The 25694-nt window shown below is 49.6% G+C and overlaps 9 protein-coding genes across 9 annotated transcripts; 5 read left to right on the forward strand and 4 right to left on the reverse strand.

Annotated features, from left to right (window-relative positions):
• Window positions 1-3944: 3944 nt before the first annotated feature.
• N7506_001289 (beta-N-acetylhexosaminidase) lies at window positions 3945-5714 on the reverse strand (the record flags this gene model as incomplete). The annotated part of the gene is made up of 1 exon (XM_056950585.1): window positions 3945-5714. One exon carries the CDS (start codon window positions 5712-5714, stop codon window positions 3945-3947), a length of 1770 nt encoding a protein of 589 aa, XP_056816500.1.
• Window positions 5715-5992: 278 nt separating this feature from the next.
• On the reverse strand, window positions 5993-6931 carry N7506_001290 (dihydrodipicolinate synthase family protein; the record flags this gene model as incomplete). Its single annotated transcript, XM_056950586.1, has 1 exon — window positions 5993-6931. The coding sequence occupies one exon, from the start codon at window positions 6929-6931 to the stop codon at window positions 5993-5995; it is 939 nt and encodes a 312-aa protein (XP_056816501.1).
• Window positions 6932-7849: 918 nt separating this feature from the next.
• On the forward strand, window positions 7850-9486 carry N7506_001291 (acetyltransferase SAS4-like domain-containing protein; the record flags this gene model as incomplete). The annotated part of the gene is made up of 2 exons (XM_056950587.1): window positions 7850-8420; window positions 8477-9486. 2 exons carry the CDS (start codon window positions 7850-7852, stop codon window positions 9484-9486), a joined length of 1581 nt encoding a protein of 526 aa, XP_056816502.1.
• Window positions 9487-10688: 1202 nt separating this feature from the next.
• Window positions 10689-12415, forward strand: N7506_001292 (neutral amino acid permease; the record flags this gene model as incomplete). Its single annotated transcript, XM_056950588.1, has 8 exons — window positions 10689-10834; window positions 10894-10907; window positions 10958-11030; window positions 11087-11418; window positions 11473-11828; window positions 11883-12080; window positions 12139-12282; window positions 12332-12415. The coding sequence occupies 8 exons, from the start codon at window positions 10689-10691 to the stop codon at window positions 12413-12415; spliced, it is 1347 nt and encodes a 448-aa protein (XP_056816503.1).
• A 1548-nt stretch (window positions 12416-13963) lies between these two features.
• Window positions 13964-14550, reverse strand: N7506_001293 (DUF3807 domain-containing protein; the record flags this gene model as incomplete). Its single annotated transcript, XM_056950589.1, has 2 exons — window positions 13964-14461; window positions 14527-14550. 2 exons carry the CDS (start codon window positions 14548-14550, stop codon window positions 13964-13966), a joined length of 522 nt encoding a protein of 173 aa, XP_056816504.1.
• Window positions 14551-14867: 317 nt separating this feature from the next.
• On the reverse strand, window positions 14868-15857 carry N7506_001294 (HVSL domain-containing protein; the record flags this gene model as incomplete). The annotated part of the gene is made up of 3 exons (XM_056950590.1): window positions 14868-15285; window positions 15339-15564; window positions 15620-15857. The coding sequence occupies 3 exons, from the start codon at window positions 15855-15857 to the stop codon at window positions 14868-14870; spliced, it is 882 nt and encodes a 293-aa protein (XP_056816505.1).
• Window positions 15858-17087: 1230 nt separating this feature from the next.
• N7506_001295 (uncharacterized protein) lies at window positions 17088-17354 on the forward strand (the record flags this gene model as incomplete). The annotated part of the gene is made up of 2 exons (XM_056950591.1): window positions 17088-17154; window positions 17212-17354. 2 exons carry the CDS (start codon window positions 17088-17090, stop codon window positions 17352-17354), a joined length of 210 nt encoding a protein of 69 aa, XP_056816506.1.
• Window positions 17355-20924: 3570 nt separating this feature from the next.
• On the forward strand, window positions 20925-21721 carry N7506_001296 (uncharacterized protein; the record flags this gene model as incomplete). Its single annotated transcript, XM_056950592.1, has 2 exons — window positions 20925-21551; window positions 21602-21721. The coding sequence occupies 2 exons, from the start codon at window positions 20925-20927 to the stop codon at window positions 21719-21721; spliced, it is 747 nt and encodes a 248-aa protein (XP_056816507.1).
• A 2188-nt stretch (window positions 21722-23909) lies between these two features.
• On the forward strand, window positions 23910-25629 carry cpdS (uncharacterized protein; the record flags this gene model as incomplete). Its single annotated transcript, XM_056950593.1, has 4 exons — window positions 23910-24069; window positions 24125-24270; window positions 24324-24744; window positions 24800-25629. 4 exons carry the CDS (start codon window positions 23910-23912, stop codon window positions 25627-25629), a joined length of 1557 nt encoding a protein of 518 aa, XP_056816508.1.
• Between the last annotated feature and the right edge of the window lie 65 nt (window positions 25630-25694).

The following is a 25694-nucleotide window of genomic DNA, read 5'->3' on the forward strand; positions in this document are numbered from 1 at the left end:
ACCGTGTAGAAAGGTAGCATCTCAAGCACTGACAATAGCCGGGGGAATCTCGATGTGAACCGCTTTGGGGGAAAACCCCCATTTAGTCTACATGGTAAAAAGCATTTCCCACGCAACACCAGCGAAGCGGCCAGGGGTTCCGCGGGAAGATTCCTCGCGTGCGTCAGACAATTCGTGAGCGCTCTGGTACAAACATGGAAGTGTCAAAATTAGCCGATCACACCGTCAAGCAACGATATCGCGTGGTACGAGCAACCACGAATATCGCCCTAGTGGCCATGGTGAAATCGACTAAAGAAAATAGTCCATCAAGGCTTGTTCCTTGATCAAAACGCAAAAGACAAGAGGGTCCACGGGTCTCGCATATATTTGCACGATCAAGCCTCTATACATTACAATGTACAGCCTGGATTCCTGATTTCCTTATGATCGACGCAAATGCAGTGACGGGATCTCGGGAACTAAATTGATTGCAATGCATTCCGACAGTCCAATCGTTGGAGTGGATTCAGAGGCGCATCCACCAATCCATTCTGATGTGTCAATTTGATTGCTCTTGGCATGTCGATCCCGAACAAAGGCGAAGTGACCACACGATGTTGAAAGATATTGTGCACAATCGTGCAGAATACGACTCCGTATTTGGGAGATTTTTTACGATGGCCCAAAGATCCGATTAATCGACATGTGGATCACATCTCCACTAATTAATTTGTGAGAAATTCCAGGGCTTTGGCTCCGTTTTCCCGCATTTCCCTTTTACCCATATTGTACGGAGGACGGAGGGACCACTCCGTGTTTACTCCGTGACTGGGCCCTTACGCAGTGCCCCATTCGACTGTGCCACATTGCGAATCCCCTCTCTAGCCACGCTTTCCTGAAGGAGTTAGGGTACTTCGCTCTCCCCGAAACTGACGCACAAAGAGATCCACCCGGGTGAGGCGGTGTCACGATCGATGACTTTTTGCACACCCGGGTTTCCGAGAATGACGTTGGGGTGCACAGCATATCGTCGCCTGTCACTCCCGTGCGATTTGACGTGGAGTCGGGCGTTCCGACGCATTGGCCTTAAGAACTCGCCCAATTATCGCTTATGTGATGATCCAATGGGTATGAAAATCATCAGGCAGTTGGTTTGAAGACTTGTAGTGTGGGACGTGTGTCGATAGTGGGTGATCTGGTCGAAGTTTGGACTCTTTTGGTCGCAGGATCAGTGAATCCGGTTTTCACAAATAGGCTCGAGGGTTGGACGATCTAGTAACTAGCTTGATTTGCTGTGATGCAGATGCACTTGGGGTGATCGCACCTGGGGTGATCACCGTGATCACCGTGCAGGGTCCGGCTTTTCACTTGCTGGTCACTTTGAGGAAGCGCATATACCACCAGGCACTCCTATGAGATGTTTTGGATCGACATTTCGCGTATAGTGATTGAGCAGGTACCACTCCGTACATCGAATATGTGCTCGGTTGATACACAGCGTGCTTTCTGTGTGGGGAACCGCTCCAGCAGTCTTGACTGGCGATGATTCGCCGCCGATCTATAATTCTGTTAGCTCGTCTACAGGCATCGACCTTGCTTCTTTATGATATTTCGATTTGATATCGAGCTCAACTAACGATATTTCCCATGCAAGTACGTAAAAGCTCCATTCGACTCAGGTCTGAATATATATCAATTACGTAGTCGATGTTGGCATTTGCTTCTATCGCATCACACCAGTCATTGGCATTTATAACAGTACTGCTAGAGACCAGCGCCCAGGTATGAGCTTTGGAGTTCCGTTTTTTAAATTTCAACATGCCCCTTGCAAAACCAGTAAGCATCATGCACCTCCAAGTAAACCAGGATCATCCTGAAACGCTATCCAAGGTTTGCCCAAGGAACAACCATGCAAGACACCCCCGGGGCCATACATAAAGTTTTACTACGCAGGTTTATTCCCTACTTATCGACCTCGAAAATATGCATTTCCCGACTAGGTGTTTTGTCGCGGCCCGCGATCAGACTTTCGCTTAGAACCTAGCCCTTGGGGTGACGCAGTGTAACGACGAGGCAAGGCGTAAAACACAAGGAGCTTGGTCAACGCATATCACCTAGGCAAGATTGTGACTTAATCCATGGATTCGAGCCAGTAATATATTCCATCGGATTGAGAGGTGAGCTTCCACGGTTATCACTGGTGGACATCGATGTTTTGCAGCGCTTGTCGTGGACACATATTCGCCACATTACCCGACTCTCGAATCCTACAGTCGGCCCTGTCCAGGCGAAGATTCCGAGCGAAGGATCCAAGAACTCAATAACCCAATAACGTGGGGTATCAGCAATATTGTCCACGAGTCAAGTTGTACAAACCAAACTTGGAAAAGCTAAGAAAAGAATACCATTACGCCCAAAAAGGAGTCTGATCCAAGTTGAAACAATAATGTTGTACAAACCACTCCCACAAGATCCAGAAAATCCGAAAACCAAACTAAAAGCACCCCTCGCAGAAACCTTGAGACCATGAGGGAACGGACATATGAGAGTCAGCAGTTCAAGTCCCCTTTCCTAAATTGTGCATGTTAACCGAACGCCCTCATGGAACGAGGATAAGTGTTACGCAAAGATACCTCGTGCTTTTGTTCGACTTTGTTCGAATTTTGCGCCAGCTTGTACAATCTATATGCCAGATTGGTTCCCGATCTGCTAGTTCGAGTACAGAGTATAATATACAGAGAAAGACTCCAAGGTGGGAGGTGGGAGGTGGGAGGTGGGAGGTGGGAGGTGGGAGGTAAGAGACATGAGGTGCAGTTGGCCTAAAAAGCGACCGAATATCTCCGAGTAATGTCGATGAAAATAGCATATCATCAGAAGATAAAGAAACTATGTCAATACCCTTATTCTTCTTTCCTTTTTTCTTCTGTGCATGAGTTGAATTGTCACCGAGCCTGCCCAGACCTCATTTCCAGCAGGGTAAAAGCCAGTCAATATTCCACAAAGTATAACGCGGAGACGAAGAGAGTCAAAACACGCCAACCTCTCACTGACTCAACCTCACCCACCCCCTTTCCAAAGTTGTGCTGTGCAACCTATAAAATGCACCATGCACACGTACACGTGAGCAAGCCGACCAAAACAAAGCACCCCGTTTCAAACATCGAGTATCAAATCATAGACCCGCCCAACAACCTAGGAATCCTCCAACCAGGTAGCTCTTGTATGTGATATAACCTTAGATCGTAGGTGACCGGATAGGCGTACTGCACGGCTCTTTGATCTAACCTGCATGAAGACCTGGTACTTACATACAGATAGACTTTCTCGAACCCCGAGGCTTTCTCGCCAAGTACAAGTACCTGAATCACCTACATGGCTGCTTCAGTCAAGCTCATATGGGCTATATGTGCATTGGAACGCATAACGCGTCTACATGTACGGAGTACATGCGCTTACATATGGGTCGTCGAAACCATGCCCTGAAACCCATGGGACTCGGGAGGATGCTGAGCCTCTGATTCCATGGTGGAGGGTTGCACAGGGGTTTAGATCTGGTGTGGATTGAGACTGAGTGTGGGTGAAGAGCTGGATGGGTTGGGAAGTTGGATGGGTCTGTGGGGTGTGTCTTCCTTTGCGTTTGGTTGGTCTGGTGTTTTTATTCTTATATCGAGAAGATGGTCAAATTGATTGCATGGTCCACTTCATTGGCAGAGTTCACGGATGTCCGAGGACGGAGATTGGCGATGGTTTGGATTTGGGCTAGATAGGCTTGAGCAAACATTGGACTTGATCAGGACATTGTTTTGATGTCCAGGTGGAAGGTGGGATCGCCACTGGTTGATTTGAGAGTCGGACTGAACCGTAAAGATTGCGAAACATAGCGAATATTCCGATGATATTGAATATCTTAAATAAAATATGTACAGATAGATCAGATAACTATATTGAAAAAGCTCAAGCCCCTAAGCAATCGCACTCTGGTTCCGATACAGATCGCAACCATGGGGGTTCTTCAAACACCACTTTGGCACAAGAGCATTGGCCAAAACACCATTCGCAACGAGATACTCGCGGAAGTTGAGCAGTCTCTGGGTCAGCTCATTGGTGCGCTTGTGGCCGTCCTTATCGCGGTTACCAGACCACACCAATTCACCCAGCGCCGCAGCACGCGGCCAGAGCTCGTTCGAGATATTGATATCGTCAACCTGCTCTGACCAGAGTGGTGCCTCGGCGCCGATAACGTGCTTCGCCTCAGACTCCGTCAGGTTGGTCGTGAAGTCATAGTCGTAGATTCGCTGCCAGGTCTTGTACGGCGCACACCACGAGCCGCCGTTCCCGCCGTAGTTGAAGTTAACACTGCCGTCGGGGTTGGACTGCTCGTTGTAGCGAGGGTCGTTAGTGACGAAGCCACCGTGTCCGCAGTCGAGGTACATGAAGTCGGCGGATGAGACGACGGTATCATAGCCGGCAGAAGTGAGCTTCTTGATGTTCTCCAGGCCGTTGTTCCAGCTCTGCATGACAATATCCTTGGGCACATCGTGGGCGTTTTCCGTAGAAAGAACAATATCTTCCCACATCATGATACGACGGTTCTCAACTCCACGGAAGATCGGAACGGCATGGTCAATCCAGTACTGCGCAAGATCATTGTACGTGCGGGACGGGTCTTCAGCAAACCACTCGGTAACATGTTTACTGTAGTTGTAGCAATTGGCTTGCAACTCGTCGGCACCGACGTGGAAGAAGCTGTCACCGAAGATGCGCGACAGATCATGATACACGTTCTCCACGACCTCGTAGGTCTTGTTGTAGATAATGTCCAACTGGCCTGGGTTGGGTTCCACCGCTGTATGGTACTCCCACACGTCATTTGACCACCATGAGTTGGTACATGTGACGATCTCCGGATCGACCTGCTGCCAGCCCGACGCGGAATGTCCGGGCATGTCGACCTCTGGAATAACTCGGACACCGCGCGCACGGGCGTAGCCGACGACGCGACGCATGTCGTTCTCGGTGTAGACTTCACGCGGCGAGTACGCGTCCTTGGTCATCTCGGGGTACGAGCGCATCTCCATTGGCCAGGATTGAGCGTCGTCCAGGTGCCAGTGGAGGACGTTCAGTTTCGACAGGGCCAGTCCGTCGATCTGCTCGAGGATCTTGCGCACCGAGATGAAGTTGCGGCCTGTATCGATCATGATGCCGCGGTGGGGGTAGAGAGGCGCATCTTGGATCTTGACCGGTTGCTCGATGATGAGTCCACCCTTGCCATCGGAGATGATCAGCTGTTGGAGGGTGGTGAAGGCGTGGAGCGCGCCCCAGGGGGTCTTGGCGGTGATGCGGATCGCGGGGGCATGGTGGGACACTTCCAGGGTGTAGGACTCATCCACACCGTGCTGGAGGTCGGCGTGGTGGTCGTCGATGTGGACCTGGACGGAGTGGACCGAGGCGGGCGCGGCGCGTTTGGCGGGCGTGGCGGTTGGGAAGGGCGGATACGAGGAGATCGGGGCTTCGACGGCGGCAGGGACCCAATGGAGGGTGCTGATGGACTTCCAGGCCCGGGCCCAAGCACTGTTCAGGAGGGCGCTTTGGTTCGTCAGGGTCAATTCCTCCACGCGAATCGGACCGGACGATCCCCAAGTGATGTTGCGGGGAGCGGGAAGTGGATTCACTTGCACCGCGGAGGCTATCGTCAGAGCCCCCAGGGTCGTGAACACGGAGGCGAACTTCATGGTGATGGTTGAAAGATGGAAAATCGTCCCCAAAAGGAGAGTGTTTTTTTATTTATCTCCACGATCGACCGCCGATCATGCTCAGGAATGGCCGATGCAACCTACTACACACATAACAAACAAAGAAAATCCCCTTGTTTCAGGTTACATTGCAATCTTGAGGAAAGCTAGACTCTTTTGGGCATTTCTATAGATTATGAAGTACTGAAGTACGACCTTTATATACGACTGCGGAGAACGCAGAACCTCTGGCTATGTGACACGGGAGACATCAGATATTACACCTCCAGTGATTTCTCCAATTCCATCCCCTCACGGAACTCCTCATGAATGGCCGCCACCTCCTTTGCAGAAGGCACCACACATGGCCGTCGAGGAAGCCCACCGTATCCACGATAAGACTGCAATCCACTCTTGACCGCAATGAACCCCCCGTGGATCGCGGCCCAGTCGGCACGGGCAACGATCCCCTGCAGCTTCTGTGCCTCAGTCACCTTTCCGGCGCGGTAGAGCTCCATCACCCGCACACACGACCGGGGGATCATATTAGCCACACCGCCGATAATACCAGCACCGCCCGCAACAAGTGTCTGGAGGGTGAAGTCGGCTGAACCTCCAAAGGTCAGGAACTCTGGTTTCCCCGCCGCCACACGAGCCAGCTTGCCCGTGTTGCCGCACGTGAGCTTACACCCAATGATATTGGGGTGCTCGGCCAGGGTGAGGATATCGTCGGAACTGAGGTCCAGTCCGGATTGCACACCGGGGAAGTTGTAGATCAGGACTGGAACGGGCGAGGCGTCGGCCACAGCGCGGAAGTGCGCGCGCATCGACTCGGTGCTGACCAGCGCCTTGTAGTAGCTGGGTGGGAGGACGAGGACCGCATCGGCGCCCGCGACTCCGGAATCCTGACAGAATTGGATGGTCTCGCGGGTGGAGGCGGCGCCGCAACCTGCGATCACGGGCATGTTGGGGTAGCCGGCGGCGTCGACGGCGCGGCGGGTGGCGGCTGTGATGGCTTTGCGCTCCTCGCGGTCCAGGTGGACGGCTTCTCCATTGCTACCCTGGGTCACTAGGCCTGTGACACCGCTGCGGGCGAGGTAAGCGGCGTGTGTCTCGACGGTGGCCAGGTCGACTTCTTCATCGGGCTTGAAGAAGGCCACAGTGGGGACGTAGACTCCGTGAGGGAGGGGATTGCGTTTGGAAGCGGATGCAGTCATTGTGTGTGTGTACGTGTATGGTTTTGGCAGCCCCCAAGTGAGTGCAGCTTCAACTAAATAACGGAATTTGATGATCGTCACCCCCACGTCCCCCGCGCTGAGAGCTGTTCGCAAGTGAAGACCCCGCGAGTCCCCCACGTCCATGCGGGGTTCGGATATTCCTGATTTTAACCGGGGGCATCCTGGTCGGAAGTACAGCGTCGGAGAGATCTCCTTGTGTGAGGTGTTGTGCTACGATCTGGATATACTCCTGGATCTGCCTATTCAGGGGATACTTGATGGCTGCCAGTCGGCAGGTGCCTTTGTGGATGGTCTATGACCAAACGGCCCGAATATCAACCTCGAATGAATGTCAATATGTGTCAGTATGTGTCAATTGTCTACGTTGTATTCGGTCTCAATGGAACGTCCGACACTTCCCCCACACGTTGGCCGTGGGGGCGACGCATGTCATTTTCCGACGTGGCGGTCTCTTCGATTTGGGCTCCTTGGCGAGTATTGGTATAGAGTATAGAGGGATAGAGGGACATTGACGAAGATAGAGAAGGTGGATATAGATATTCACTGGGTAGAATAAGCAGAGTATATGAAATAGAGTATATGAAATAGAGAATATAGAATAGAGAATAGTCAGGTCTGTACTCCGTATATAAATCACGCCCAGGTGTATATTCAAAGACACCCAAATTGAAAATCGGACACAAAAAGAAGAGAGCAGTCAGAAACAGACCAGGTGTATCAAACAAGAGAAAAAAGACATCAAAAAAGAGAATAGACTGGAGAATACAAAGAGCAAAGAGCAACGAAGAAACAGGAGCAAACCGAACGCCAAGAATCCTTTCGCATCAACTCCGCACTCGACCTATCCCTACCAGGTCCAACTCGCCACAACAATGCCCGAGTGAATCTCCTGGAACAATGGCCCTTCTGTCGCGGCCTTCCCTCCGTTCTGTACGACGGCCCGACAGTCCCCCGAAACCCCTCAGAGACCGTCGCAAGAGCTCTCCAGACTGCCTCGACACCACCGCCGAACCCCGTGTCAGTCCCTTGAAGTCGCGACGCGCCCGCGGCGTCTCCTCCTCGTCCATTAATACCCCAGTCTCTGGCCCATTCGCAGGCCAGAACGGAGCCAGTCGCGCACGCCGTGAGACCGCTACCCCCTCAGCGGATTTGCTACGCGGGGTCCACGAGTCGCCCGACCCGCTCGATACGATCTCACCTGCGCTCAAGCAGCGCGTCTTCACCCCGACAATTGCAGACGAGATCGAGCCTCCTGAGTCTCCCGTGACGCGGCCTCGTCGGAATGATCGATTGCGCGCGGACGGCGCGTCTGCGACAGACCGTAAGAACGACGCGGAGCAGACTGGTGAAAAGAGCACGGGACGACGGTCGCTTCGTTCGACGGACACCGGGTCGCGATGCAAGAGCGAGCTCGCTCAGTACTTCCACAATTATGAACAGATCATAAGTCTGGAGGACCCTGAACCGGGTGAGTTCTTCGGCCCTGATATGTCCCAGCCAAATGGCACGTCTAACGCCACACAGAATTCCTCGCGGCAAAAACCACACTCACAATCATTGACAACCTCACCCAACCGCTTTCAATCCCCCCGCCGAATCCAACCCCCTTTGGCAACCCCCTGCTCAATCCCTATGGCTGTGAGAGGCTCTCACTCCCAACTCCTCCTCCAGATCCCACCGCTATAGATCCTCTATCCGAGGAGACTTACTTCCGTGCACATCGCAAGTTTGAAAGACAAGAGAAGCAATTGCGCAATATCGAGCGCAACCGAGCCCAACATGAACAACAGGTCTTGGAACGTCTGCTCGACGAGCTCCGGGGCCATGAATGGCTACGAACGATGGGCCTCCCCAACGTCCACGAGTCAGAGAAGAAGAACTACGAGCCCAAGCGCGAGATTCTGATCCAAGAACTCGTCACACTAGTCAACAAATTTCAAGCCTGGAAAGACGAAGAACGACGTCGCAGGCTTGAAAAAGAAAAACCAGAAGAATCAGGACCCCGGAAACAATCTCGCATAGAAGATGATAGTTCCCCCGCTCCTGGTGATTTGCAAAGTACCCCTGATCCCAATGACGTGGATGCCCTCGCTGCAAGGCAATTGCATCAAGAGGCTCGCTCAGCGGGAGCCAAATCCCGCAAGCGAAAGCCGACCAAGCCCACGGCCCCCGAAGAAGAGCCCAAACCAAGCCCCAAGCGTAAAAAGCCGAACCCTACCCCTGATCCCAAACCCCCTCCTGCTCCTACACCTCCCAAAAACCTCAAGCAAGCTTCTCTCTCCTTGTTCTGGGCTCCTGCGCCTCGCCAAGGCCCTTTTACGTCCTTCTTTCGCCAGCGCCATGTGCGTGACGCGGCGATCGCTGCGGCGAAAGGTATCCGACGCAGTGGTTCGCGATCATCGCTTGCTTTTGGGCATCCGGTACCTGAACAGTCGGAGGTGGAGTTCGAGTTACCTGGGGAAATCTTGACGGAAGAGGCCATCTTACAGTCTCAGCGCAAGAGGCGGAGGTTGAAGAGGAGAAGTCTGGGATGATGGATATTGGGTCTGCATTTTTTCCCCTACTTTGTTTTGATACCTTGTATGATAGCATTTGGTGGCATGGCGTTCTTTGTTCTTTGTTATTCGGACTGACAAGTCCTGGCGTGGGCGTTGGGGTGCAGGCTGAGGCCTTGTACAATTGACCTGTCTGGGGATAGGTATGAATAGACAATCATTCTTTAAAAATAGTGATGATCTTGAAGAAATGTATGAAAAAAAAAGCCACTAAAACATTTGTTCCCAAGGCCAGTATCAGCTTCAGCATTTGTAGTTGATAGTGGAAGGACCTCAAGTATGGTCGAGGCTACACATCCAGCTTCAATGGACATTCACCAAGTCCACAACCTTCAATTGACACCATGTCTCTGTTTGAAGGTGCAAACAGTTCAAATCTGTATTGCTATATGCTGACTTACGGGTGTGGTTTTAAGGGCGAAGGAGTAAGTGGTTCAATGCTGCACTGCAATATGGCAGCGCTATGCAGCGCTATGCATACATAGCCACATCCACATCGATTGGAACCTTGGAGACAGGCACAGACCATGAGTACATTATTAATGACACCAAGCTCAAACACTGACTTGTTCCAAATTGGCCACCGGAGCCATCCGACTCCGACGAGCCGGCGTTCAAGTGTCATGGGCAGTGATATCATAGACCTCCAAAGTCCATTGATATACACTTTGGTACTAGTAACCCTGCAGGTCAAAAACAGACTAGCTTGAGAAAATAAGCTTATATCCCGCCACAAATCGACAAACAGCTCAACTCCGCTAGAATTTTCAAGGAATTTTCTAGCTGTCTATCGAGGAATCTGAACAGATCTCGTACTGTACAGGAGGCCGGCATCGGAGCGAAGTTTTCAGACTTCCCCAGTTTTCACAGGAGAATTGAAGTCAGAGACCCAGTCAACTAGAGCCTTTTTCAGATTTTTATTACGTCGCGCCGAGATGATTCGTCCTCTCGGTCCGCGTCTCGGCGGCCCACTTCCGTTTTGGGTGGCGGATTCTTTATTTCTTTATTTGACTCGGAGCTTTACAATGGGCTTTTTTTTTCTCTTGTCTTTTTGATAGATGACTCTCTGAAGATCTCATTTCTGTGCATGTTTATTCTTTAAAGTTTTGGTCTCGGTTTTCGTGCGTTCGACGTCATATCCAATCGAAGTATAGACCCGTTTTTCGATATCCCCTTTCACTATGAGCTCTCCTCCCGAGAGGAAGAGCTTGGATATCACTCCAGAGTCAATCGATACTGAGAAGTCTCTCGATGTCCCACAATACAAACAAGATGCCTTTGGTGACGAGGAGTTCGCTGAAGTCAAGTATAAGGTGCTGAAGTGGTGGTATGTTTCAACCTGACCCTGGACTACATAGCTCGACTAATGCTGATGGTTATCTCTAGGCAATGCGGTTTATGTATGTGATCGTCCATACACGTCTTCGAATCCAATCTAACCTCCTTCCAGTAATGGTTGCCGAAACTGTGTCGCTGGGCGTGCTTTCATTGCCCGCCGCCGTCGCAGGTCTGGGCCTCGTTCCGTACGTATTAACATAATCCAACCTTGCTACGCGCCCGAGAAGCTAACAGAAGCTAGTGCTATCCTCGTTCTTCTTTTCCTGGGCTGTCTAGCCACATATACCGGCTACGTGATCGGACAGATGAAGCTGAAATACCCTCACATCTCAACTATGGCAGATGCCGGTGAAGTCATTGGCGGGAAATGGGGTCGGGAATTGGTCGGCGGTGCTTGGATCATCTTCTTCATCTTCATTATGTCGAGTCACTTGTTGACTTTCACTGTTGCCATGAACACGATCACCAACCATGGCACTTGCTCGGTGGTCTTTGGCATCGTTGGCATGCTCGTGTCTTTCGTTCTGTCACTGCCTCGCACCTTGGTCAAGATGTCTTGGCTGTCTCTTGTTTGTATGTTTGACTATTAAATTCTGATTTCAAACAATATGCTAACGTGATCGACAGCATTCGGAAGTATCATGGCCTCAGTCATCATCGTCATGATTGCAGTCGGCATCACCAAGCCCGGCAGCGGTGTCGTCGCAGTAGTCGACACAGACCTATACCACGGCTTCTCAGCCGTATGCAACATTGTCTTTGCATTCTGCGGACACGCCGCTTTCTTCGGCCTGATGGCCGAGCTGAAGAACCCAAAGGACTTCACCAAGTCCCTTTGCCTGTTGCAGGGCATTGATATGGGTCTGTACATCACCGCTTCTCTAGTGATTTACCGATACGCCGGAAGTGACGTGACCTCACCGGCGCTGGGATCCGCTTCACCCGTCGTGGCCAAGGTGGCTTACGGAATTGCCTTGCCTACCGTGAGTTTTTTTCAGACGTGGATCCGCCTCGTTCTCATACTGACATCGCTCTAGATTATCATTGCAGGTGTTATCAACGGCCACGTCGCTTTCAAAATGGTCTACCTGCGCATCTTCCAGGGTACGGATCGCATGCACAAGCGTGACTGGATCGCCTGGGGCTCGTGGGTCGGTATCGCCCTCGGAATGTGGATTCTTGCTTGGATTATCGCTACAGCCATTCCGGTCTTTAGTAATCTTTTGACCTTGATCGTATGTTCTTTCTTGATACCCAGCATTTACTGTGTCTCAATACTGACGTTGAACATAGACTGCGTTGTTCGCTAGTTGGTTTACCTATGGTCTCAGCGGTGTTTTCTGGCTGTTCATGAACAAGGGCTTGTGGTTTTCCTCACCGAGAAAGATTGCGCTCACTGCTTTGAATGTGACCATCGTCGCAATCGCCGCAGTTTTGGTATGTGTATTGATTAACTTGCTTCTGGCCCTCGCTAACCTTTCGCCAGTGTGGTCTTGGTCTCTGGGTCTCCGGAAAAGCTCTTCACGCCGACTCGAGCACCGCAAGTTTCTCTTGCTCGAATAACGCTTGATCGCATTCCCTATAATTTTTGATCAAGAGTTTCTTGTTTTGCACATACTGCATTGGGTATACATGCGGTACGGCGTTTGATCTTGCATTCGGAGCATTGATTTTGATATTCTCTATACCTGAGCTACTGCTTGGGGTTTGTTTTTGCCTTGCATAGATACCAACATCACATAGATTTCAGCCCAGCTGTGATAGATAGACATGTACAAATATTCGTGAATCAACATTTTTTGAACATCTTGATTGGGAATTGTCGTGCAATTAATACGTAGGCATTTCGGCAAATAGCGAAGGGAAACGAGGAAGAGTTTGCGGATTGATTTGCTTGTTAACTTTGCTGATTCAAACAATCTACAGGGATTCAAACAATCTACAGGACAGTCTGATCTGTGAAACCCTCTCACCATATTCTAAGTCAACTTAAATTGGTCGCGTTGATCCTTGTACACGATGAGTGGTGATCGCCCGCTTTGGGGTACCTGGATTGCTGGGGGGATAAACATGTTTAGGCTTCAGGCCTCGCATACCATGCACATACTATCAAAGCAGCATTCGCGTAGACCTTTTGAAGACGCACCCAAGCAGCAGGCAATGGCTTGAAGATACCTACGAAAGTCAACACTGTGTGGGTTCATTGCGAGTTCGGCGGCTGGAGGTAGATGTCTGAACTGATCCACATCCTGTCAGTAATAGTTCAACTAAGAACAGGATTGTAGAAGGAGATATATTGTAAACAAAAAAGATTGTTGCTGTGTCCATCAGGCAAATGGTGAAAGTTGTCTCATGGCCCCGAAGAGCTCTGAAGTAGCAAATACGTTTATTGCAAACATCACGCGGACACAGCAACGAAGTGGGTTCATGTAAAGAGATTTGGTTTCGACCACTCACCTCGATGTGTTTATGACCGTGCGAAAGCTTGGCTTGAGCAGAATAGAAGAGACCTAGAAATCTGATATTTGGTCAGTATCATGGCCAAACGAAAGAGAGATAAACCATTTGTTTCTGTGCTATGCCCATCAGGCAAAATGTGGAAAGTTGTCTCATGGCCCCGAGAGGCTCTGAAGTAGCAAATACGTTTATTGCAAACATCACGCGGGCATCGACACAGAAAGGAAACCAGATATCGAAAGAATGCTTACCTTGATGAGGGTACCCAGGGCAATGTCGATCTTGTGAGAACAAAGGCAAGGCGGGATGACTGACTGCTAACCTGGAAAACTGATGATCCGTCAGTATCTTGGTCAAATATCGATGTAGCAAGTAGGTGCAATTCGATAAGCCCTCAGAGAGAAGATTATGGTCGCCAATGCCTCGCACATCCGCAGATGGTGTGGCTTTCCGGCTAAGGATGATATACGAAAGTATTCATCATAAACGGGCATAGGGATTGCAGAAAGAGATAAACTTACGGTTCGACCGATCTCGGGAAGAGCGTGGGCGATTGGTTCACCTTTGTTCGCTCGGGAGTCTCATGGGGGAGACTGAGTGTTGACCAGTGGGCTGGGCTTGAGGCGGGGAATACTTAGAAAGTGACACCTTCCCGAAGTGATCAGTCATCATAGGAAATTATCCGCCGGCCTTGGTATGGTGCTCGCGATATCGGTGGGTTTGCTGTCGGGGGTGGGACATCAGCGGGCTTGTCGCCATAATCCAGTGGCACTGCAGTCGCAGCTTCAGCTTCAGCGTGATGCATTTTGCTTCCCCGCCGTTTCCCCGGCCGATCCTCGTGATCGGCGCTGGAGCCTGGGCTTGTCTCAGCATCGAGAGCTCTTTTCTCTGACACGGTGCCTTTGTCTGGCTCTTCCTCATGCGCCGATAGCTTGGCCCGGGCCTCGTACTCGGCATTTTCCTCTTGGAGCTGCCTTTTGCGGAGCAGAGAGTGAATCTCGCTGTGTCTAAACATTTTGATCTGCTCATCTGTGAGCGTTCGCTTTACTCCGTCTGGGTAGTACCCGAGATCGTCATCTGTGGTCAGGTCATTTTGCTCGGCGGATTGATGTTGGTGGTCGCCGAGGAAGTGCTTGGATTGGAAAGCCTGGAGGTCTTCCTAGAAGAGAACGGTTGATGAGCAAGAGTTTCAAAAAGGAGAAATCAGCATTTGATAAGACTCACCAAAGTTACGTTGGGAACCTGCATCGTGGGCAGGTGAAGAGGAAGAAGAAAGCAGAGCTGGGAAAGACGCGGTCGCGTTGGTAAAATTTCGGTAATTACGTGATACGGGATTTGTCACTAGTAGGGGGTCTTTTTCATCTGCGCCTGTCCGTTTGTACCCAATGTGAAATTTTCATTATGATTAGAGTACTTCAATTTCGATAAGATAGCCTTAGCCGCAAGATGTAGAATGCGATATTATAATTGTGAGGGTGCCCTGGTGAATCGAAAGAAGCTCTCAGCCCTGCCCGGAGCTTCCTACAGCCCATCAGAGGAATCTTGCCGACTGCGAACTGGGTCCTTTAGGTCAAGCTTCTGTCCAGCTCGATGTTTGTGACATTGTTACCGATCTTTGCTTTGACACTATCAAACCCGATCTGAAGATCTTTCAAACCCTGCAGGTCAATACCCGCAACTTGATCACGACTCTTGGAGCTGGGCTCCTCCAAAGTCCAAGCAAGAGATATGTGAAAGCACCCAGAGAAGTCGCCAGACTGCTCTTTATCAGAGTGCGTACTGGGCGACACAGGGTTTTCGTCCCCCTGGGCGCGAGAGCCTGCGTAGAGTGGCGGCTGGCCAAACTGGCTCAGTGTGTTGTTGGACAGTCTGAGCAGACGGTTCAAATGGTCCTGTGGTGGTTTTTGGACGCTAAAGACCAGGAACCAACGTGTCTTCTCATAATTCGACGCCCAGTAGAGGGTATTGGGCCGTACTTTGAATCTATAGAACGGTCAGACCATATGTGCCAAACAGCTCAATCAACCAATACACACGGAGAGACATGAGATTGTCGAATAGAGTTCTGCAACTTCTCAGTGAATGAAGCGCGCTGCTCAGTGCGAAGAACCACTGGTCGAGACAAGCTGATGTGAAGCGGTAGCTGAGCACCAAGATCGCTATGCAGCAGACTATGCACGTCGTGCAAGCTATCAGCAGACGATTTGTCGATTTGAGTGATCAAATTTGTAAGAAGCGACAATTCTTCTTTTGCTGGGTACCCTGCCAAGGACTTTCAGTTGCTAGTCCGGGGCCAAGCTAAGGTCTGGACACTCACATTCAAGGTAAAGATGCGTTGGCCAGTTGCCTTCGACATGGGGGATTACGCGTTTCCGGCCACCATGGAGACTAGGATCATCTTGAACGCTCACGCGTGTGGTTGATGCATAGAGGTCGTGAAACGCCGCAGGAAGAGGCGGCAGCGATGGCTGGGGATCGTGGCGGGGCCTTTTCGCCGGGGGAGAAGATCTAGACTCTGATTCGGACTCCGAGTCAGAATATTGAACAAGGGACATCTCATTAGATCAAAGATGAGTTGTTGAGAGTATCTTGCTTTCTCGGCCCCGGGGATGGCTGATAGTGGAGAGCTCCACCCTCCACCACCCAATCACCGCGCAGGTGTCTCTACTCTGACCTTTCAAGTTTGACATTGGTGTTTTGCATCATGCCTTTTTCTGTATTATCTGTCCTGGTGTTCCTTTTGATATACCATTTGAACCTTTCGGACTGACGGCGGAGGTCTTGGTTTATCTCCCCGCACTCGATCGTGTTACACGATATGAGCTAGGGTTAGAGGTGTTGCAACGTATAGTTGACAGCCAAAGGATATGAGACTCGCACAATTAATATGTCTGTGCGTAAAAACTATGATACATCCTTGCTAGAGGTGACGTCTTGCAGATCCAAGATTTAGCAGAAGGAGCAGAATGATATGTCCTGTTCAACTTGACATTTCTGCTTTTACTCCGAACGGTTGACCTGGACACACCAACCGCAACTCGATGCACGTCAGACTCTTGGATGTGAATAAGGTGTTACACATGCGCTCAATTGAGTCCCAGGAGTTATGGTACAAGACCCACAGCTAGCTTAACAGGGTACCTGAAAGCTCCGCCACCTGGACAGGAAACAGGCAAATGAGATATTTGCCGACGAACCGTTGAGGAACTCCTTTTCAAGGTTGTCTTGGGATATCTTGGAATCTGTGAAACGGTCACTTGACGTCTTATGCACTTTTGAGAATTATGCAAAATCGCTAGGCCTGCCCCTCCAGTTGCCGTCCAAAATGAAAAAGCGAAAAGAAAAGCCCGCCCTCCCTGACTTTTGCAAAATGACCAAAAGGTCAAGAGGCCCAATCCAGAGCATCACAATTCACTGGATGAAAAAAAGCGATGGACTCACGATAGTGCCACCTGTATAGCAGTACTTCATTTTGGTCAAAGCTAGAATCGACATCAGATCCAAACCTCAATGATCCTGGTAGCATGTCGGAGGAAATGAGGTAATCCCTCAATTAATCGGTTCAGGCATCAGGGATTAATGAGTGTAGGTATGGAGCTGAGAAAGATATTCAAAAAGGACTGAGATCCCCCCACTTGTTGAGTTTTCCATTTTCCAGGAAACCGACCACTCCAAAACATCTACTATTCCACAAGCATCGTTCAATCAAACCTGGTAAGATTCGCAATACTCGTATATAGCATCAATATTCACTAATTTAAAGAGCCATAGCCAGCTAAGCTAAGATGAAGTCAATTTATGGAATCCTTCTTCTCGGATTCGTGCTTGCTGCCGCAGCGAATTCTGTCGAGGGTGAGTTGTCATTTGGACCTTAGTATACTATCCAGCAATTGAATATTTTGGTGTCAGGTGGAACTATTGTTGATCGTGATGTGAACGCTGCTGCCGATAAGGAGGAAGCAGAATATGGCCGACCCCAACCTGGTTGGTATCCTCCTCCTGGTAGACCCTGGGGCCCTGGTGGAAGACCTAGCCATTCTCATGGATGGTAAGCTCTGGATGATGGAATCATATGCTTGGATTCGAGATGGCAGTGCTCGCGTTTTTCGTTTCGATCAATGAATTTCATGACTGTGGTGAGAGATAGTGGTGAGGCATGCCAATAATGGTGCGTTTATGATTTGTTTATGATTATCTCACATTCGCTACCGAAGCATTTAGCTTATCTGAAGTTGTGACATCGGGGGATCTTTCATAGTAGCTGATTCATTCAATCAAGAATCTCTGCGATGGTATTGACTGATATGGCCCTTGTAAGGTGATCTGCGGATTTCTGACAGCCGCCGCCCGTAGGTAGTGGAACAAAGCATATTCTCCCCCACTTTTATTCCCCCCACTTTTATTTCTTCTTATGCAAAGATAAGATTTGCGTAGCCAAACGAGCGAATTAAGCCGACGGTTTGAGCTTGAACTCGTTCACTCATTGTGCATTCGGGCATAGGTCGTGAGTGTCTTCTTTCGTCAGATAAAACTTGTGGCGCTGCAAGAGTTGCTTGTCTGAAACCCTCGATGTCGTCCTAATTCAGAGATGACATCCTTCGCGAAAGTCTCCGGGGGTTGCTGTGACGCAAGCAGCGTAAGGTCTTTCGTTGATGAGGCTGAGGCTTTCCCGTTTAGGAAATCTTGCTTCAGGCACAAGGGCTGATAGCCGATGAGGAGCACGGTCTATCGAGCAGCGATATATATGAAGTGATAAAATTGTATGATGGGCGAAGAGAAAAGAAAAGAGAGAGAGAAAGAGACAGAGAGAGAGAAAGAGAGAGATCTATGGAAACGGTAATGGAAGCCATTCCACATCACATGACCCGCCCTGATCTCTAACAACTTCCCTTACAAAAAGGTAGCATTGTTTTTGGGTCTAGTGGGCCTACCCGGAGGCAATCTAGCGACCTGTGCAAGAGTTGCGACGTCAAACGCCCTGCAGCATCTGAAAACTCAAGTGGAGCTGAGGATATTGTTGAGGTCGTCAAGTGTGAGGGAAATATTCGACGACGGGACGATTCAGAGCTGGCTCCGTGGCATGAGAGACATGTCAAACTTGGCCTTATTCGGAGAGACGTGGGTGGCTGTTGCCATGGTCTCCACGTCGTCTGGAGAGTAGAAAGCTCTGGTTGATGAGACGTCAGGTTGTTTGAGGGCGTTTGTCGCGTTCGCCTGAGCCTTGATACCCTTGACCGTTTTGGCGTAGTTTCGAAGGTAGTATCTTTAGTTCTGGTATTCCCTTGCTGTTGACTGGATATGCTGTGCCCACTGGTGTTTGATCAACTTAATCTTCACCCTAAGGATATCATCGGCTGCTTTTTTACCTTGAATGCATTTAGTCTTTTCCTTTTGGGAGCCATGATGCCCATGGACGTGATAAGAAGGAAAAGAGGACTGAAGAATGAGGCTGGGTGACAACGAAAAGTGAAGTGAAAGAAAAATATAGGCGGCTGGTGCCAGGTAAAAAGAAGTGAGATGAAACTAGAAGGCAAACTACCCGTGGACGCCTTACTTGTGGCAGAGGGAAAGTAGAGATGGTGTTGATACCTGGGCATGCTACGTATAGGGATGGAAAAGCATACAAATGATAAGCAACAGCCCTAAAAAAACCAAATAAATATCATCTGCCGCCTGTAGATAGTTGAACAAAGTATTTTTATCCTCCCTCTTTTTCCTATATAAGGTTTCACTTACATCATGTACTGTATCATGTAGATGACTCTAAGGATATTGAGGTTGCTTGCTGTCCATAGCTGACTTATTTCGGATCCAAGAAGTTGCAAATTTGGCTCAGGAATATAGTGGGCTATAGGCCTCCGGGTGCTCTGTACCAGGGATAGACTTGAGCTTTTCATATTTCCGAGATTTCGCAAATTTCTCAGGCTCACCACCACCAGACACTTGCTCTCGTTCCTTTTTCCCACTTGTGACAGAAAACATGAAGTCATTTTCTCAAATTTGGCCTCCATTTCCTCTGAAACATGGGATTGATTGTCTGACCTCGAAACTTGTCAATGTTCGGGCCCCAATTGCGAGAAACCGAACACGCCATTGATATGAGTGACCTGTACTTTGTCACTCTGTGTCCCGTGGTTTGGAAGTTATTTATACAAAGCGATCCCTTCGAAACATCAATTGCCCAGGTGAGCATATTTAATATTTGTTAGATACATCATTTGCAAGGTACCAGATATTACAGTTCATATGCATTGACGGTATTGGCTAGATGTGTGGGGATGGAAGTAGCATACTCCGTACGTTGTCGAGACCTTTTTTCCAATTTCCTTTTTCCTTTTTCGTTTCATTTCTCAAAGAAAGAATTTAGTGTTGAGAAAATTCTCCGGTTGAAAACGGGGTCATAACCCTTGAAAGCGATAGAATCATTGACTTTTCGGAAGAAGGGCCATAGGGTAAGGAGTTACATCGATGGTTGGAACGAAACGCTCGACCCGTCCCAAATGTAAAATTTCCACTATTTGCGCCCTCCTACTTTCAGGTAAGCCATTTATTGAGTCCAAACCGCATTGCATGAGACACTGGTCAATTTGAAGCACACTTAGCAATAGCTCAACACCTACAGAGCAGAACGAACGCGTGGGGGAATAAAAACGTAAGAGTAATGTAGTAGTGTCTAACATGAAGCGGTGAAAAGAATGACACACCTACAAGACAGCGGAAGTCTTCAAGATGAGTAAGGAGTTATAGTTTTCCGTAGAATCTAGATCAAGTCAGGGGTGTCACTTAGGTTAGACGCCATCGCGGCACTAGGTGAAACCGCCCGGGCGCTATCCCTAGTTGATGAGCTTAATTATGAACGAGTCATCGGGAGTGCCGACCACGGGTCGGGAATTATTAGCCGGATCAGCTCTAAAAAATAGCTAGAATTTCACTGGAATTTTGGATCCTATGACGATGGCAAAAATCAAAGAACCAGACAAGGTGAGAGGAAGTGGAGGTGGTCCAAAGCAATATCGTCATAGGAGTCGATCCATGCGTGGAAGTCTCGGATGCCCAGTGGATGCAACATCGGCCTTGCATATTTATTTTTTCTTTCACGGTACATCGTGGGGAAAATATCAGGGTGAGATCTGGAAAGTTGAAAAAATCTCTATTCTTATTACTACATTAACTACATTAGATGTTCTAGCCTTTCAGTCGATAGGGTTTCAGGGCGGATGAAAACTGGGATGATATCACATCCATGAGGTACCGGAGCCCTGGGGGACCCTGACCCACACAGTCCGGGGCGTCTAAGAGTCTAAGCGCTTGAGAGTCAGGTGTCTTTTAACTTTTGGGTCATTAGGGCATTAGGCATGGCGTACGCAAGTCGTCACGTCACGGCCGCAGCTGCCTCTATAAGCTGCCCGATCCTTCTTTGGTACATTTTCTCTTCTTTGACTTACTACTCTCAGCCGCTGTACTCCTCATACTCCGTACTCTGTACGAGCTACCCTGCATCTCTGCTCAGCCCCACGTGTTCCAGTATATTAATACTTGACTCAGTGGCCCTCCCTGCTCGAGTGATCTACCCTCTCTCTGCCTAGTCTTGGATACCTTCGTACCCGTGGATAGTCTCCAAAATGACTGTCGATTGCATTTCCATGGCCTCGCGCCACCACCCCCATCACCCCTTGAACAAGCCCAATATAGATCGGCACGCCACTGGGACGTCAAACGTGGGCAGCAATAACCCTTACGCCAGACACATGTCACCAGCTCCCTCGACTCATTCCCGAACATCGCGCGCTGACTCCGTGAGCTCCGCACCGTCAGTCTGGTATTCCGGCACACCCGAGCATTATCCGGTGGAGCCGAGATGCCGCCATCCGTCTGCTCCCCGTCGCCGCCGCACTACTCATAGATCCTCCCGGCACTCGCAGCTTGTGCAGCCAGACATTATTGACCAACTGGACAATGTGACTGCATTCTCCTACCACCATGAAGGCCCGTACGACGCTGCTCGTCCGGAACGGAACCGCATCAGTCAGTACAGCCCACTGGAAGCTGTGAGAGAATCCAACGCCGAGGCTTTGCGGGCAACTCCGCAGCACAAGATCGCCGACGCTTTGAACAGCCACAGGCCGCTGGATGGCGTCGCATTTTACCCACCTGGAACTACGGATCGCAATGGCCAAGAGTACTCATACGAAGAAGGCTCCAACATGATGAACGATTTTTCGGGCAACTTCATGCGTCTTCCTGGCACGGTAAGGTTCATGCTACTTGTTTTGTGTTACATTTATTAATTTGAATTCAGAAATTCACCGACGAAGATTTCAAGAATGATCCATTTTACAACCGCCCTCCAGTCAATCCATTCTCGCAAATTCGAAAGAGCATCACTATGCGATTCAAGAAACGCCGCAGCACGGCTTAAACCGTTTCCTATTTGGACAACTTCACGACTTCACGATATGCCCTGTTATGATTTTTACACGATTTGACATTCGTTGGATAATGTCTGTAAGACACTTGGGGTTCGGGGTTCCTGTTTTGATTCATCTTTTTTCGGTGTTGGTATGTTTATCTGCTGTTTTTCCGGGGTCTTGTGACTGTCCGCCACCAGAGATGGTGAGCTTATGGTTTTTTTAGGGGGCGTTGGATATGTGCCTTTCTCCTTTCTTTTTCGTGTATACTATACTACTGCATGTAACTGGGCAATAGCAGACCGATTTCTATTTTTGATTGGCGGTCAATATGATCCAGCACACCCTCGGCTGGAGAAAACGAGAACATCTCGCCTAAACTCCCCTCCCATTCGGATTCTCACCTTGGCGCTCAGAGTATACGAGGAATGTCACCTGTTACACAGTGCCGATCGGCACCGCGCAGTGTTCCCCCTCGCAGATGCAGATCACGAGTTTTCCATGTCATCCCCAGACCCCAGAAATAATGCCAACTCCGCTATGGTGATTTATTGTGATCGAGTTTATCTTTAATATGGGCCGAGGGGAAAAGTGCTGTTGACTGGCTACTCGGCTCACGCTGTTGCCCAACGAGGCAAACACCCTCGTGTTTGACGTGAGATGTCCACCTTGCTTTCAGATCACCCCACCTTCTGGCCATGCTTACTTTCTACTTACTCCGTACTCCGCACAGTGCAGTAGTCTTACTCCTTACACCATACCATGTCTTAGATGTACGGAGCACTTCAATATTCGTGAAGCATTCTGTTTCTGAAAGACATTGCGCAAGATCCGGCTTGACGAGCGCAGCAAAGCTACCCCATCTTCATTGTTTTGCGCTATCTATTCTCACAGTCCACTCACATTCTCCTTGGCCTATTTGGCTTGTCATGGGACTGTCGCTCGGCTTCGGAGAAAAGACCGACTGATGCTATCGCGGCGACAGGGGTTCTGAGCGGGGAAATTAGCCGTTGCTTGGTTATCACTTGTGGTGCGTGTTGAAATGAGGGAAATAAAAGGAACTATTATCGAAGCTCTTTGGGTCGAATTCCGGCCTTGATTATCCGAATTTCACTTTTTGATTGCTTTGAGAGTTTGTTCGCCGAAGGCATGTTAAACGGGGCGTAATTTGCTAGCGACCTGGGATGTACTTAATAGGTGTGAAACCCTCCAATCAATCTGAGCACATATACACCCAAATATTGCTCAGGAGAAATGTTCTACTTGATACGGAGTAGCGAAGGTAATTAATCAAGTAAAAAAAAACCCCTCGGTAAGCTCTCAGTGGCATGCGGTTGATGATCGAGCGGGTCGACGGGTGATCCGAGGCTTTCCGCTGGCGTAAGGTACCATTTTCTCCGCGCCAATCTGTCTGGCTCTGCTTTTTTAGCGACTCCTTTGATTTCACACTTAGAAAACGTACCTCGTACGATGTGAGCAGTCTCTTGCACTACAGTAAATCAATTATTTCAGAACATCGATTAACCTCCGCCCTCTGCTAGGTACTAGTGATCTGACTTATCACATGGGCAAGGAGAACTCCAACCGAAGCACACGAGGCTTTGGTGGAGTCTACCTACTACGGAGTACGGAGTACTCACTGGTATATTACTTGATCACTCTTTATCCACAGACATTGTGTTTTGAGAGCTTTCTTCTGCAATTGAGAGAAATATGCCCCTACTAATGAGTAGGCAACAGTATTCAAGCTCTTCAAATGCAAGGAGTGGATCCAAATTGTCAATATAAGTACGGAGTACCCCGTATAATCGAAGGACTCCGTCGGGGCAAAGTGAAATACTCCGCCCAACTCTTAAAATCAAGAAATGACGACATAACCTTTCATATCACCTTCCTAGTTGCTCCTCGCGAGGTTACAATCTCTACCGGCCCTCCGAGCCCCCCCGCTCCTGAGAGCGAATGGTTGCCGTCCGATGGGTCCCACTAACCGAAGCTAGAGGCGGCTGGCAATCACATTGGCAAAGCTTGGTCGCTGGCAATCTCCACTTGAAACATTCCTGTTGACGATCTGTTCTAGATAGTGAGCGATGTTTAACGCAGGGAGGGGAGAAGCGGAGTGAGTGGAGGGTGTATAAATGGGGGTCTGGGGCCTTTCTCTACTGAGCTCCAGCACCCCCTCTCACCTTCACAGCTCTCGCCATGCTAGTGTTGGGTCCGTTCATACTGCTGGTCGCAGCGGCCACTGCGCTCCAAAACCCCCACCGCAAGGCTGCATCCCAACATAATGTGAAGTCCTTGCGCAGAAGGGAGCTTACTTCCGCTCCCACCACGCATCAGTATCTAAACAAGAAAACAAAGAGTATGGATGAAATCAAAGCGATCGAGAACCAAGATTACTAATTATCGTCCTGTAGAATTCCAGGTTAATGGAACTCACTTTCCCCAAGTGCCTTTCGATATCGGTGAAAGCTACGCTGGTCTGTTGCCCAATACGCCCAATGGAAATTCAAGTCTATTCTTTTGGTTTTTCCCTTCCACCAATCCAGCTGCCGACAAAGAAGTGAGTACTTGATCCTGTGAGCATTTGCTGAATGTAACCTAAAACTCTTTCAGATCACGATCTGGCTGAATGGAGGTCCCGGGTGCAGCTCGCTTGATGGGATCCTTCAAGAGAATGGCCCATTCCTCTGGCAGGCGGGAGTCTACGAGCCCGTGCGAAACCCTTACTCGTGGACAAAGTTGACAAACGTCGTTTACATTGATCAGCCTGCCGGCACTGGCCTGTCCCCTGGACCAGCTACAGTCCAAAATGAGATTGATGTGGCCAACCAGTTCAACGACTTTTGGAAAAACTTTATTGAGACTTTTAGTATGCAGGGGTACAAGGTCTACATCACCGGAGAGAGCTATGCTGGTCAATATATTCCATATCTGGCTGCGGGCATGCTGGACCGCAATGACACCAAGTATTACAATCTCAAGGGTATCCAGATCAACGATCCTTCCATCAATGAGGACAGTGTTTTGATCTACGGTAAGCTCGGATCCGTCATTCAAATGCCCATGATTATACTGACAAATATCCCAAGCACCTGCTGTCGCGGCATTGAACCACTTCTCCACAGTCTTCGGCTTGAACGACACATTCATGCACGAGATCAACGAGCGAGCCGATAAATGCGGCTACACCAAGTTCCTAGATTCCGCTTTGCAGTATCCACCGATACCAACTAAGAACTTCCCTGTCGTGCCGGACCCCTCCACGCCGGGTTGCGATGTGTGGGACCAAGTCGTCAAAGCAGCAACTTATATCAACCCTTGCTTCAACATGTACCACCTGACAGACTTCTGTCCTTTCCTATGGAGCGAGATGGGCTTCCCATCACTAGCAGGTGGGCCGAACAACTACTTCAACAGATCCGATGTTCAAAAGGCCCTCAACGTCCCACGGACCAACTTCGACGTCTGTGGCGGCGACATTTTCCCCAACGGCGATGGATCTGTGCCCAGCGCCCTCGGCCCTCTTCCTGGTGTTATTGAGCGCACGAACAACGTGCTGATTGGTCACGGATGGTACGATTACCTGCTATTCCTGAATGGTACCCTTGCAACAATCCAGAACATGACTTGGAACGGCGCACAAGGCTTCCAAAAACCTCCCATCGAGCCGTTATTTGTTCCGTACACAACTGCGCTGGACAAACTCGCTAATGGTTATCAATCAATTCCTTGGACCGCTGATGCCGGAGCTGGGATTCTTGGAACCGCTCACACTGAGCGTGGGTTGACCTTCAGTTCGGTCTATGGCTCTGGTCATGAGATCCCTCAGTATGTCCCTGGCGCGGCGTACAGACAATTGGAGTTCCTTCTCGGGAGGATCAAGAGTCTTCAAGAGAGAGGAGAATACACTGCCTTGTAGGTATATGAGACATTGTTAGACTGGCTTGTTCGTGGAGGCATGTAGAATGAGCTTCCGTCAAATTT

Source organism: Penicillium brevicompactum, assembly GCF_028827555.1.
Source record: "Penicillium brevicompactum strain IBT 35665 chromosome Unknown utg000001l_segment0_segment0, whole genome shotgun sequence".
In the NCBI taxonomy this organism is placed as follows: Eukaryota; Fungi; Ascomycota; class Eurotiomycetes; order Eurotiales; family Aspergillaceae; genus Penicillium; species Penicillium brevicompactum.